General features: G+C 38.7%; 1 protein-coding gene across 5 annotated transcripts in view; it reads right to left on the bottom strand.

The window, feature by feature from the left end:
* Positions 1–15,561, bottom strand: part of RAP1GDS1 (Rap1 GTPase-GDP dissociation stimulator 1) — a 177,254-nt gene that overhangs the window by 31,072 nt on the left and 130,621 nt on the right. For 4 of the 5 annotated variants that reach the window (XM_030564400.1, XM_030564401.1, XM_030564404.1 and 1 more), the window contains one exon: positions 6,143–6,289. The exons of the other annotated variant lie outside the window; for it this stretch is intronic. In XM_030564400.1, coding sequence (XP_030420260.1) covers positions 6,143–6,289 — 147 coding nt within the window. The remainder of the gene's footprint in view (positions 1–6,142; positions 6,290–15,561) is intronic. 5 annotated transcript variants of the gene reach the window in all.

Genomic DNA, 15,561 nt, shown 5'->3' with positions numbered 1-15,561 from the left:
CACGACAACATTGTTTTTCACTATATTTAAATATCTTTTTAGCTGCAGGCACAATTAACATTCTTAGCTGTGATGCAAATGAAACACAGAACACAGCAGACAAGAGAATTAGCAAAGGTAAGTCTCAGAGAGAAGCATTACTCGAATATTGATTACTATTAGGCCATAATGATGATACCACCGACCTCCCCTTCATTCCTTGTACAGTTACAGTTTCTAGAGAAGGACAAGACATGTTTTTAAAAAAGCAGAACATAAATCAACCCAGAGAATTGATTCCAATCACATACAGACTGAGAGTTTGCAAGATTAAGAGAGCCTTAGCTGTTGTATAATACAACATCTAGATATTTTACAAAGGCACTGAATGAAAGACAAATTTGACAGATTAAAGATTAATGTGAAATGAAATGAGAAATTAATCTATAAAAAAAAAAAGGTTATTTTATATATAGATTTATGTGCTTGCACACACACGCTGTATCCACTTCGTTTCTTACCTATAACTTCATTGCCTAGGAAACAAAGTACAAGTGGGGTGGTTCTTTTCACAACTACATGCAAATTTTACTAAAAGCGTCTGGAGAGTGCTTTATAAATCTCAGAACCATAATTAAAATTAATTACCCAGTTTGCAGTCTGATCTTGAAAACCCTTACTTACATGAGTAATCTCAGCTCACAGGAGTATGAGACTAACAGGACTACTTGCATTAGCAAGAGCTATTCACTTGAGTAAGAGTTTGCAGGATCTGGACCATGTTTTGCCATTCCTCCCTCTGTCCCCATACATATACACAGAAAGATATATAGTGCCAGCAGATCCATGGGGTGGGGTGGGGGAACATGCTGCACTCATTGAAAGGTGCCAGAACTACTGCTGCTGCAGCCCAGCTACTCTGGACCCCTCTCCCCACCCCTGGAATTTCTATGGTTTGTAAAAGCCAGAATTTATCTCATTCTTTGTCATGTCATGAAAGAAAAGATCTACAAACACATATGGCATGTTCATTTTATTTCTAGTTGTACGTGGAACATATCTTGCCCTATTAGCCTTAAGATGCAAGGTGAAGAGGGGAGCAGCTTATGTCCAATCAAGTTCAGATAGTAAAATAAGACTGCGACAGAAGGGTCAAGATTTTCAAGTGCTGGTAGAAAGCAAAGTCTCCCATCAACAGAAAACTCTGACTTCTAGCACCAAAGGGTTAATAGCAAAACAATTTTAGTTTCTATGATACAGCTGAAAGAATAATGAGAGGTGGCAAATACAAGCTCCCTTGCATGTACTGTGACACATGAAAGAATGAGATACTGAGAAGGATACAAAGAAATATCTGAGAAACATGCCTAAACACAAGCAGGCCACGTTCCTTTTATAATAAACTAGGACCATACACAAGATTCCTAGCTTGTGAACTTACAGAACAATGTTATGAGTGGAGTTACAGCTGCAAGCTAAACCAGTCCATCTGGTCAGATTAGACCACTTGAAATAAAAATTGTAGATTATTTTGCTTTTTCTAAAGTAGAACCATTTACTGTATGTAGCTGGTCTCCAGTTACTTGCTTTGAAAAATCCGTATGTGGTAAATACTCTAGTCCAACAACATGAGATAAACCCCACTTTAGATAACTTCAGCAATGAGTCTCTCATATACAAAAAATAATGTAGTTTTGTTTTAGAAGCTATTTGAAACTGAGAATATTAGCGAACCAAGAATGTTGCATATTTTAACAAAGGGTTTAAAACAAAATAATTTGCATGGTTTTTACCCATAAAAAATTCAAATCATTGAAATATTCACAGGTAATCAAATGCAACTCAGAACCATATGTTTTGTAATTATTCTTGGCTGGACAGACAGTAGAATGTGAAAGAGTGTGAGTGATTTAAAAACATGAAGGGAATGTCAGTTTCCACCTGTAATTTTGTAGCACAGCAAGCCAAGTAGGAAATGGTAAAAGAAAGAATATAACAATAGGCAGAAGTGCTCCTTCCAAGGCTAGGAATGTGCTTCTAATTAAATTTTCCCAAATTCTTTTCTTTTAGCTTTGTCTTTTTTTTTTATAGCTACACATAAGCAATGTAGGATCAGATATTTATGAGTAAATGTTAAGAAGGATATCTCTCCATTTGTGGGCACAGTTTGTAATTGTGTATGCAATCTGAATAAATGCCCTTCGAACTTCCTCATTTTCACCTGCAATTGGGTAGCTAAGAGGTGCAAGTACTCAGATCTGTGCCCAGAGTTCAACTTATAGTGCAAAAATACAGATGTGAGTTTTTTGGGCTTAAATTGTGCTCCCACAAAAGGAAGCTCTCAACGTTCTGAAAATAACACTTGATAGTCTGGGCCAAATTTTCAAAGAAGGTCACATGGGGCATCTGGAAAAATGCACATCCACCTGTTGTGCCCTCAAAACAAAATATGTCCACAAGCAAAGGGGAATTGTGTGTGAGCAAAACTGGCCACCTACCCATTTATACATGCAATTATCTATGTGAATGCCAATGAAAACTTTTACAGGCCAAACCATTTACTTCTCCTTGGAAAAGTTGGTCCTCTAAGTCATTTTTTCATGTTAATTTGGCAAATTATTTAGGGCTCAATCCAATACCCACTGAAGTCAATGGACAGACTCCAACTGGTTTCAACTGGTATTGGATCAGGCCCTTAGGCTCATGTCAAGATTAAAGCTCTATTAGTACTGGCTAAAGCCACGAATAGTGTGGCTACTGTACACTCCTTGTTCTTAATGGAATACATGTGAAGTTTATTGACAGCATCCAGTTACAGAAATGATTTTCTTTCTGGATAGAAGTAGTTCATTCAATGTTTATAACTGTTTAACTATTTAAAAGCTGTTTATCTTAGATTTTACATTCTTCTTCAAGTGCTTGCTCATGTTGAGTCCATTCTTGGTTTGTACATGTCCACGTGCACTGTTATTGGAAACTTTTGCCTTATTGGTATCTTTAGGGTTGGCTGTGGCACCCTCTGGAATGCCACACTCATGCGTCAGTATATTAGGTGCGCCAGCCATATGCCCTCTCAGTTCCCCCTTACTGCTGTGGTGGTTGGTTGGAGCGCCTCTCTTCCTTGCCTCGCAAGTGGCCAGCGGTTCTTTCCCTTTCGATTTTGTGCATTACAGGCTCGGCCCACGTCCAGCAGGTCCTACTGAGTAGAAGAAAGCCATCCACTAGAGCAAGCTACCTGGCCAAATGGAAACCATTCATGTGCTGGGCCTTGGCCCAGGGATTAGGCCTGAGCAGGCTGCAGTCAATCCTGGACTACCTTATGCATTATCAAGTTCCAGAGCTTCTCTCTTTCATCAATTAAGGTCCACTTGGCTGCCATATCAACCTTTCACCGTTCATTCCAGAGCAGGTCAGTCTTCACTAACATATCTGGTTCTTGAAAGGTCTGGAGCAACCCCCAGGTCCAGGACCCAGTCCCTCCATGGGACATCTGGTACTCGCACGGCTCATGAGCTCCCTTCGAGCCCTTGGTGTCATGTTCCCTTCTTCTGGTCTCCTGGAAGATGTCATTTCTGATGGCGATATCTTCTGCCCAAAAGGTCTCCGAGATTAGGGCACATACCTTGGAGCCACCCTACAGTGTTTTTTCAAGGATAAGGTCCAGCTGTGGCTGCATCTGGCTTTCCTACCCAATGTGGTTTTGCAATTTCACACAAGCCAGGACATATTTTTGCCAGTCTTCTTCCTAAAGCCTCATAAGTCTGAGGAGAAAAGTAGGTTGCACTTCCTGGATGTCAGCAGAGCGCTAGCCTTCTAGATTGAGAGGACCAAGCCATTTTGCAAGTCGATGCAGTTGTTTGTCACAGTGGCAGACAGAATGAAAGATCACCCAGTGTCCACCCAGAGAATTTAATCTTGGATCACCGCCTGCATCTGATTTTGCTATGGTCAGGCAAAAGTGCTCCAACGGCGATTGTAAGTGCTCACTCGACTAGGGCGCAAGCTTCAGCAGCAGCCTTCTTGGCCTACGTGCCAACTTCAGATATCTCCAGGACCACCACATGGTCATCCATTCACACGTTTACATCTCACTATGCACTTACCCAGCAAACTCTGAGCCCACCTCTAGGGATACTATTTGTGAGTCATCTAGAATGGAATTGACATGAGCAAGCACTCAAAGAAGGAAAAAACAGTTACCTTTTCGTAACTGTTATTCTTTGAGATGTGTTGCTCATGTCCATTCCATTACCTGCCCTATTGCCCCTCTGTTGGAGTTGCCAGCAAGAAAGAACTGAGAGGGGATAGGGCCAGTGGCGCCTGATATACCGACACCTGACTGCAGCACTCCAGAGGGTGCCACAGCCAACCCAACAGATACCGCTCAGGCAAAAGTCTCCAACAACTGTGCACATGGGCACGCGCACACCTAGAATGGAATGGACGTGAGCAACATATCTCAAAGAACAACAGTTATGAAAAGAGAGGTAACTTTTTTGGTAATTAGTTTACCCAGAGAAGCACTCAGTGGAGTTTGGTCACTGAAGCAAAACCAATGAAATACCTTTATACAGCAAAAAGCTCTGCTTTTGAATTGGTCTATCTCCCTAGCTATCAGAAATATTGAATAACCCATTAGACCCAGTTAATGCAGGGGAATCTAGAAATTCAGTTTATAGGTGGGAAAATCTATTAATCTCAAGACACTTTACAATGAGAGAGAAAATAATAATGAGATAACACTTCACAGAACTGGATACAGTATGACTCTCATACAGACAGTAGAGCAAAACATTGCAGAGAAATTGTATGCAGTAGAAAGAGCAAAAGGTGTAATTTAAGAGCAGCAAGGAAGTACTGTAAATAGATATTCTTGCATAATATTAGGCTAAGAGTAGAGATACAGGTGGCAGGAACAAGCAAAGGAGAGAAGGGGTAAGGAGATTAGCTACATGGATGACTCTCAACGAAGAGAGTTCCAGGTAGATGGGACTGCAAAAAGCAAGTAAACTATCCCCAACCAGAAAGAAATTACAGAGAAGATTTTAAGATGAGAGAGCAGTGGTCAGAAGAGTAGGTGGATAAAAGATAGAGAGATTAAGTCCAGGGCACATCTGAAAAGCAGGACAATTTTGGCATAAGTTTGGAAAGTGTGAGAGTTATCTAAAGACACAAAGAGCTTCATCTCAGGCACTCTGATAATGTTACAGTGAGTGGCTAGTAAGGAAGCTAGTTATTCCATGTGGGAACATTTCAATTTAGGAAATGTGCTTGACTGAGGGAGCAATCTGATTGGCTAAGTTTCCAATTCATGGCATTATGGGGACACATGCACATCCTGGAACTACTTAGCTCTACTCATTTTTGGCCCCCCCCTTAATAGGTACAACTTTCAAAAGCTGGCACAACATGTGAAAATATGCATCAGTAAATTGCCTCACTTACATGCACAAACAAATTATACACACAAGTGGGTATTTGAGTGCACAACTCCTCTTCTTAGAAGACTATATTTGTTTGGAATCAGTAGTCAATGTTTTTTCATATATAAAAATGTTCAGTAATGTACCATTTTTCCTAAAGCTTACCTTCCTACTCCATATAAGCCCCTCAATTTATTATTATTGAATATAAAGAATAGACACTTATTTGCTATTTGCAGATATTAATAGAGCGTTATACATGTATCTAAATTACCCCCCAATTATATGAAATAGAATAACGTAAGTGCTTTTATATATACTTTCACTAGAAAAGTAATGTAAGAAAAAGCTGTCTGGCATATACTTATATTAAGTAATCATGTTTTAAAAAAAGGCAAAGTTAGATGTCCGGGCTAATTTTCATATTTAAAATTGTTGTACCCTTTTTAGACAATGCAACCTGATTTTTCTCCGGAAAGGTATTTTTCCAGTACAGTTTCATATATCCATGTGTACCCCCTTTTAAACATATAAGTAAATACATAATTCAAGATGCTTATACAAACTTTATACAGTATGTTGCTATTTTTATGGTATTGTGAATCTGCACAGCAAATGCTTTTGGAAGCATTTACTTTAAATAAAAATAATAAGTTTACATATAGAATTGAGATATTTGGTTGATTTTTAGGTTTGGGGTTCTTCTGGGAGACATAAAGCAAATTTTCAGTGGTGTTTACCATTCTCATTGCTATAGTTCATCAGCATGCCACAAAAGACAGTCAAGAGCTTCTCATTGGCTGGATCTGTTTTACTGCACAGTGACCTTAAATGGTCTACTACAATCTGTGCACCACCTGCATGGTCAACTGCACTCCTGCCCTCATCTGTAAAACAAAGAGTTAAATTTAAAAAAATAAAATAAAAAACCACCTTAGCGTTCCAAAAATAACCACAAACATTCAAAAGATGATGTTCTTAAACCGAGTTAACTGTAATCCCTTCAGTGATGTCAAATTTATTTATAAGGCCACTTGTGGGCCAGATTTTAGACCCTCCTACAACAAAAGGATTGATCAACTGGTACTAATACTTTTATAAATAACAAATTCATTGTTTGAATCAGAGCCACAGGAGGTGCTAATTATTAATACTTTGAACATAAGTAGCATTTTTCTATTGGAGGATCTCAAAGCACTTTACCAACACTAATCTGTACACCATTGGGAGGAAAATTGTTCTAGCCACTATTAAAATTGATGAATTGAGGCACAGAGAATAAAGTAACTTGCTCAGTTCTGCACAGAAAATGAAGAACAGATCCAGACACAGAACAGAGAAAATAGTGAGGATCTTGTTCCCCAGTCACTAACTCTGTACACTAAATCCCACTGCCTCCCTCCATAGTCTTTTTGCTTTTCCACCCTAAGTTTAAAATCATTATGAAGATTTACTCTGAATTTCTAATAGGCTGAAATGCTCTGAGCCTTCATGTGTAACATGTCAAATTCTTCATATCAATCTCTCTCTCTAACTAATCAGCTTTTAAAGCATCAGTGTAGGAAGCAAAGAAAAAGGGTGCTTTATTAGTGTTCAACCGTACCACATTTTTTCTCAGATTAGTAAGCCGTGGCATACAGCATTTGATATTCTAAATAGTTGGTTCCCAAATGCGGACATGTTAAGATGGGTTATAATTAGAGCCCGTTGGAAAATTTTAATGAAAACAAAATCCTGATGAAAAACCATTTTGCAAAAAAAAAAAAAAAAAGTTCAGTAGCATTTTTTCCTTCAATTGTAATTGATTTCTTGGGCTTTTTCTCCTCATTCTCCCACCCCACTGAGTTCTTGAGAGACAGGCTGCAAGGTCTTCTCCAGTATCAAATCCTCCATACACACAATATGAAATTAGATTGCTCAGATTCTGAGAATGGATTTCCACTGTTAAAAATGCTCCAATCTACTGTAAAAGAGGTTTCAAATCTTTTAGTTCTTGTTGATACTAATTCTATAAAAGCTCCCTTTGGTCTTTCAACAGTGTGCTCGGTAAAGTAAAGAGGAGAAGGCTGAAGAAGGGAGAATGAACTCTTGGTGGTGGGCAACAGAACAGCTGGTTGTCTCAGGTTTTCATTTTAGCACCACGTATATGGCGTTTTGTGAATAACAAAACAGTCATACTACATACAGGCACAGTAACAAAAGGAGAGTAATGCCACTGTGAACTACTTCTGTGCTGATTAATGCCTTTGGAAGAATGACTCCTACCGACCATGGAAATTCTCTTGGAAAATTGAAAAATTTAATCTGTTTGGGAGTCAAACTAAGTGTGCTTGCAGGGACAAATCTTATGACAAGCAAGGAACACAGCAAAAAGGGTATGTAAAACAAACAATCCCAAAACCTTATTGAAGTGATGAATGGAGGACTGAAACTGTAATGAAATCCCTGTCCAATATAGTAAGGCAACACAGGCTTTATTAGGTACCAGACTGGTGGCCACATTTACTAAACCAGCAGGGAAAACACTTGGCTGTAAGATTCAAACATTTTTTTTCTTTATATACCCAATTCCTTAGGCAGTATCTTTCCAACAACAAAACAATTAAAAGTGCTTATGTAAAATATGAGAGTCAAAGTGAGTGTATAAAAAATGTTAGGGTTTCATCTGTGTTCAGATTAAAAGGTCAGAACTCTGATCTCAAACGGGTGTAATACACTTGCAATGAGTAGAGTTAACCAATATAAAACTCCTTTTAGATAAGAATTAGGCCAAAAATCTGGCTCCATACCTTGTGTATCAATTTACATACAAAACTTGAAGACAGAAACAGGTAAAAAGTAGGATGACTTCATTTATTTTTGGTCCCTGCTAAAATAATTATGGGCCACATCCTCTACTGGTGTAAATTTGCATAGCTCCACTGAAACAATGCAGCTCTGCCAATGTACACCAGATGACGATCTGACCCCATAAATCCTTTGTTTCCGTTCTTCCTCTGATATGTAACAGAAATTAAGAACTGAACACTACCAAACTTTTAAATATTTAGCACTCTTCCACTTGAAATGCTTCACAACATTAACTAATCCTATAAACATAGGGTTACCAGATAGTAACTGTGGAACAAAAAGGGACGGTGTGTGTGTGTGGGGGGGGGGGGGTGTTATAGGTGCCTATATCAGAAAAAGTCCCAAAAAATGAGATCGTCCCTTTAAAAACAGGACATCTGGTCACCCTATCCCAACACCCTAATTAGGTAGTAAATAATTACCCCTATATTACAGACAGGATCTTGGTTTTACTGCCCCCTGCACACAGCTCAAGTAAATAAGGGGACCTATGCAGGGAGTTTAGGGGTGGATGTAAATCATAAGGAAAGAATCCTCCTCATATAGGAAGCAGGATGCAGTGCATCTCTGAGCCCCTACCTGCAGGTTTTGGCTTGTAGATCTGTGTAGTCACAGATCCCCAGGCCACATCCCTTCTCCACACCAGTGGCCGGCTGTGGAGGCTGCTTCAGAAGTAACCAGGTGCAGCTGCTTCTCCACCCTGCACTGAGCAGTAGAACCATAGTGGAACTGTAATTAGGACCTCCCTCCTCTTGCTCCCTTTCCATGCTCAGGAGGACTGGTGCAAAGTGACGTGCCCAAGGCCACTAAAGAAGCCTGTATCAAAACTGGGAGTGAACTCAGAAGTTCGTCACTACCAGATCCTACAACACATTACATCTCAAATTGCAAAGAAAAATATCATACTCCAGATTCACCATGCTGTTTTGGTGCTCATTACAAAATCCCTTCCCTCTTCCTCGCTCAGTCTCTAAGCCACAGACTTTGCATGTACGCATGCTCACTAAATCCCAAGTCATTTACCATCAACACAAGATTGCCTCACACTATAATGTCTTGTTCTCGAGCTGACTGCTACTTCGTAGTTTAGCACTTCTGAGAACTCCCACACTTGAGGAGCTTCTAGTCCTCCAGCAGCTTGGTGCTGAATTTTTTTCCAATGTGACTTTTTAAAATAAACATTTGCTATTCCTGTGAGCTTAATGAGCGAACAGCATAATGAGTGAATTCACCATCTCTGCTGAATATGCATCACTATAGCTCACAGAGTTTTATACCCTTTTTTTTTTTAAAGTAAGTTTAGTGCTATTTAAGGATGCCAGACTGACGGTTTGGGAGACTGGAGTATTATTTCTCCCAAGAATGTGAATTGCACAGACCTAATACAGTACAAGTAATTGCTTCATCAATGCTCTTCAATCCTAACCCTAAGGGACCATCTGTACGGGTAAGAGAATAGTTCAGTCTTCCTGATAAATGCCTGGCCTCACTGCTGAGTTGCTCATAGGGCTTTAGTGTGGATTAGGTTTTCATGTGGAACTCAGACATACTACGCATACTTACATATTTCCCACAAAAGGAGAGCCCCTCAAAATCCCCCTTCGGTTCACTCTTGCTTGAGCTCATGGCAGTTCATCATAATGATTCTCCAACCAGGAAGCCCCAGGTGCAAAGCAAAATTGTCATAGATCATGGGATTAGCACAACTTTCAAGTTGTATGAGAAGAAAGGGCCAAACAATCCACTTGTATGGAACATGAAACTCGGTGATTGTTTCTGCCAAATTGTTCCACTGAAACAGGGAAGGGGAGGGCGTGGGAATTTCTGTGAAGCTGTCAGAGGGTTTAGGCCATGTACAGCTGTTTTGTGCCTCTGAACAGCTTTCAGGGTACCCCCACCTTTAAAGGACCAGGCTTTGAACCCCATACACTCCTTTAGATAGGGATTCTGTTTAGCGGTGGGGGACTAGTATAAATGAAACTTAAGAATCAGTATTAACTGAGGGCAAAAATCCCTGCCAGGCAGAGGTTGATGCAGCTGTCCTTCTCCTCTGACCCTGGGCCTCTAAAGCCCAATTCTTGTAGCGAGAATGGTACAGAGCTTGCATTTCCCACCTTCTCTCTCTGCTCAGATCAGCTGCCTTCTGCTCCTCTTCATTCATGAAGGCAGAAGGGAGCATTTGACTCAAAGAAAGGAAGAGTTTAACCAAGAGAAAAAAACAAGGAGTGACAGTACACTCTCACCGACCTTAAATATGCATAACTAACTATATGTATAAAGATTAGAAAATCTGTCACTCATTTTCTAGAGGGTTTAATATATTTTCAGATATTTGATACATAGCTGGAAATGAAAATCCAGGTACAATTCACCTTTCTAAAATGAATCCCTAAACTCATAATTCCAGAAGGTCAGTGACATGAAGACTTGGAATTAAACTGCTCCACTTTGCTTTCCTTGGAGTCTGACTATATCATTCTCTTCTTAGTTTCCTGCCCCCACTTGCTAAACCTTGCAATTCAACAAGCCATGCCTATGGTTCATAAGACATGACAGAACAAGATGAAGTTAAATCCCTGGTTCAAACTATGAAGGCAGGATACTAGTGTTATTCTGTTTGAAATATTTGTGCCAATATTTTGCTTATTAACATCAGGGTGAGTTTATTGCCTGTGAAAACAAGGTTACAACCAGAACAGAGATCCAGCCAATACAGGCAGGTGTTAGGAAGGAGTTCCTAAAGCAGTTCATCCAATGCAGCTTAATCCCAGCTTGTCTTAGTTTTGCTAACACCAGCCCTGGGCCTTTCTTTAACATGGGGTTTGAGCTATGCAAATATGAATGATGTTTGAAGATGCAGACATACCCATCTGTCATAGAATGGAACAAAAGCATTTCTTATTAGTGTCCCTATCAGGATATTAAATCCAGGCTTTAAGAGGCTGAAGGATAGCTCAGTTCGAGATACCTCTGAGAGATCCTTCAGTTTGTGACTTTATTGAGGCATTTGAGTACATTGTTCCAGTTCTTTCATTGCTCTAAGGTTTTAATCTTCTTAGTTTTTAATGTTTAAAGGAAAACTCCAGTTACTGGTTATGATCCTGCAGATTTAGGCCCTGATCCTGCACATTTATATGCATAGTTAACTTTGGGCACAGTCAGTCCCACAGTGTATAAGGTTCAGCACCTGTACATCTTTGCAGGATGAGGACCTTAGCTGATTAACTAAATGTTTGCCAAATAAAAATACTGAAAGACATTTTCAAAGCAGATTTTTTTAAAACTCCATAATTGATTCAATATCTTCATTCGGTGAATTGGACTGTTGTCTCTCTTAGTAGGGGCTGACATTTTAATGATGCTTCTCAGCATCAACTCAGTTTGATGATACAAACTAATGCATGGAATAGATTTGTCTTTGTAAAAGCACTGGAAAGCAAAACAAACAAAGTTGTTAGTATAAATTCTATAATTTAAAAATATATTTTTGTGTCACATTTAAAAGCTGCTTAAAGGGACACAGATAATTTAGACCCAACATTTTGTATTTGTTTATAAAAAAAAAATCAACAATACAACCACATTTTACAAAACTAATATTAGAAGAAATATTTTCAACATTCAACAATAAAGCATTGAAAATGGCATTCTGTTTGGATTCAAACATTCCACTGCAGAATTTGCAATCCAAACTGGGCAGAAATATGGTAGTATAAAATTGGATTAAAAACAATGAAACTAACTAAGTTCACTTCATCTTCCAAGGCATCAATCCCAGCAATACATTTGCTTAACTTTAAGCATGTGAGTACTCCCATTTAAGCATGTGTCATAGTATAATTCCCAATTCTGAACCTTAGTGTCCAAAATAAGGGTACTAGCATAAATTCCCCTAAGCTTAATTACCAGCTTAGATCTGATAAGCTGCCACCAATCAGGAATTCCCGTGCCTGATTCACTCTGGTCCCCCTAAAACCTTCCCTGGGGACCCCCAAGACTCAACCCCCCTGGATCTTAACACAAGGAAAGTAAACCCCTTTCCTCACCGTTGCCTTTCCCAGCCAGGTGTTCCCTCCCTGGGCTCCTGGAGAGATATACAGATTCAAGCTCCGTGAATCTAAACAAAGGGATTCCCCCTTCTCCTTCCTTCCTCCCAGATCTTTCCCGCCCTCGGTATACTAGGAGATCACCGTGATTCAAACTTCTTGAATCACAACACAGAGAAATCAGGTGGGTCCCCCCCCTTTCTCTCCCCCTCCCTTCTCCTTCCCTGTTAAGTACAGACTCAATTCCCTTGAGCCTCAACAAGGGGAAAAATCAGACAGGTCTTAAAAGCAAAACTTTTAATAAAAGAAAAAAAGAATAAAGAAAATCACTGTAAATTCAAGATGGAATATTACAGGGTCTGTCAGCTTCTAGAGACTGGAGAAAAAGCCCCCTCCAACAGAAAAACAATTTAAAATACTTCCAGCAAACTACACATTTGCAAATACAGAAACAATCAAAAGACTATAACCACCTTTCTTACTAAATTACTCACTATAAAAGACTGTATCAGGGAGATTGGCAAGAAAACTGGTTGCCCGTCTAGTCCCTTCCAGGACCCAGAGAGAACAAAGCAAAACCCAAAAAACACAAACAAAGGCTTCCCTCCACCGAGATTTGAAAGTATCTTGTCTCCTGATTGGTTCCCTGGTCATGTGTTTGGTTCCCTGTTTGTTAACCCTTTACAGGTAAAAGAGACATTAACCCTTAACTATCTGCTTATGACAGCATGTCCTTAAGAGCTTTACTGGATTACTGCCAAGTGCAAAAGTAAGCACTGTGACACAAAAAAGTATTTTACATTTTAAATATTCTTTTCGTTTAAATATTCTAAAATGTTCTTGGCACAGATAAGACATTTAGTTATAAATATATAAATTTTTTTTGACATTAATATTTTTTGGTATGAATTCAGACTTTACCTTACGGTTATGAACATTTCTGATTTCCACACCTTCTAATGAAAAATCTGATCTTTTCTGTCTTTGATTCATATCCTACAAAATTTTATTCATCTGACTAATCGCACTGATTTAAATGGGACTGTTCACATGGTTAAAGCAAATGCTTTGTCCAGATGCCAAGAAGGCAGCTTCCTGCAGAAATGCAAATTATGATTTTGGTATATTTATTACACTTTTAAATTCATTTACTCTGTCATCAGATGTTAATGAGTAGAAAATATCTTAAATTACATACTGTTGTTTTCCTTTAAGGCTTCAGTTTTTCCTTCCTATGACCCCATTCTTCTTCCTTTATGATTTCACCTCTCACTGAAGGAACATGGCATTAGAACCTATCTATCTTTGGATACTTACCATTGCATCATAAAAAACTTTTTAAAATGTTCAACATGAACTGCCATTGAGATACTACAGTGATGACCAAATTAGAAATCCCAGTAGATTATAGGGAGCAAGAAAGAGAGAGGGACTAAGTTAGATAAGATAGAATTCTTCTTACGTAGGCTATGTTTTTTCTTTCCTATCTCTTATTAATAGGGACATATTTACATGATCTTTTTCCTGAGGCATTCATCTGCTCCTGCTGCTTACTCCTCAGCTGAAGTTATAACCCTCTGTGAAATCAAAACTGGCTCCTGTGGAGATAATTATGATGTGACATACAGGAGATTATGACTATATATGGGAACCATACAGCAGGAGCAGAAGAACTCTGAAGGAACAAAGATTCTGTTCATGCAAATACCTCATAATTAAAAAAAAAAAAAAGGAAGAAAAGTTCAGAAAATGCGGTTGTTAAATGTATGGGGCAGATTCTCAGGTGCTGTAAATTGTCATAGCTTCACTGACTGTAATGGAATTATTTTAGACTCCCATGTTTCCCATGCGATATAAAAAGATAAGACTATTGCAGTTTTGTTTTAACATTTGAGTCCTGTGTTGCAACATTCCATTTCAAATTAAAACTGTGTGTGTGTATAATTTTAAATCTTTGTATTCTGGGCCTCATGTATTCTGTGATTTCAATGCTACAGAATTCAACCCTGCTACAGAATTATGCAGTAGATATAAGATTCACTTTTTTATAAAGAAGTCAAGCTTCAGAAACTAGCTGTTTTATTATTCTGAATTCATAATAATATAACAATACCTAGTTCTAACAGTGTTTTTCATCAGATGATCTCATAACACTTTACAATGCATGCTGCAGGTCTTTCATCTCCTTTGTGTAATGCTTTGTTGGGGATGAGAGGTATCATCATGATGTTTGGGCTGGTATTTTTTCAATGACTTGAGAAATGATTTTTGGGATGGCTCTTGTCTATATGTATTGAATTCCCTTCTCTTTATTTTATTTTATTCTCTTTGCTTTTTAAAATTCATGTAGAAGGCCCAAAAATGTTTTCTGGAACTACTGGTCTTTCCTATGCCGTATTTCCAGGAAATATAGATAACTGGAAAACTCAGATTTATGATAACCCTGATACCAAGAAAATAAAATCTGATTAAGTGAGATGGGAAGGGATTTTATCAGAAAGTTTTACAATTTTTTGTCGGAGTTTTGCTCTTCGCAGGTTACTGTTAAGGGACACCCATCACTAGCAGAAATGTTGGCCCCACTGAAGTCAACAGGAGTTTTGCCAGTAGGGCCAGGATTTCTTTATTAGATTCTGCAAATAATATAGAGGCCCTGACTAGTAGCGTGTACACAGGACTGCAAGTTGGGAACTCCTGAATTCTACTTCTAGCTCTGACACTGGCTCCTTTTGTAGCTTTGGAGAGTCACTTCATTACTCTGCCTTAGTTTTCTCAATTGTAAAATGAGGATAATATTTACCTGCCCCACAAGAATGTTTAAGGTTAATGATTGCTAAGTGCTACTATGTATATGTATTTTGACATGCATCAGGCATGCTCAATCTCTTGATGCAATACTTCTGTTGCAGATGCATGGAAAAAATAACAGTTATTTCCCTTATAATCATAACAAACCAACAATCCTCTAGCATCTGGTACATGTAAGAAAAGTTAGAGCTAACAGTAACATGATCTTGTAGGGTACAAAGTGAAACTGCAAGGCAAGCTCTGTGAGCAACTTCCAAACTGTTAGTTGTTCACAGAAAGAGTTAAAAGCTCATTAACGGGTCTCAATTTCATAATTTCCTTGAGAAATAGATTAGTGGGTGATATTCGTATTTTATAAGATTCAGTACAAAACTAGAAAGCAAACATTGCCACAGGATGCTTCCTGCTGTTATGTAAGAGGTGATCTTCATGAAGATGATTTCACAAGTAGCCTA

This window comes from Gopherus evgoodei, chromosome 5 (genome assembly GCF_007399415.2).
Source record: "Gopherus evgoodei ecotype Sinaloan lineage chromosome 5, rGopEvg1_v1.p, whole genome shotgun sequence".
In the NCBI taxonomy this organism is placed as follows: Eukaryota; Metazoa; Chordata; order Testudines; family Testudinidae; genus Gopherus; species Gopherus evgoodei.
The sequence above is the reverse complement of the archived record's forward strand: the minus strand, read 5'-3'. Positions and strand labels throughout refer to the sequence as shown.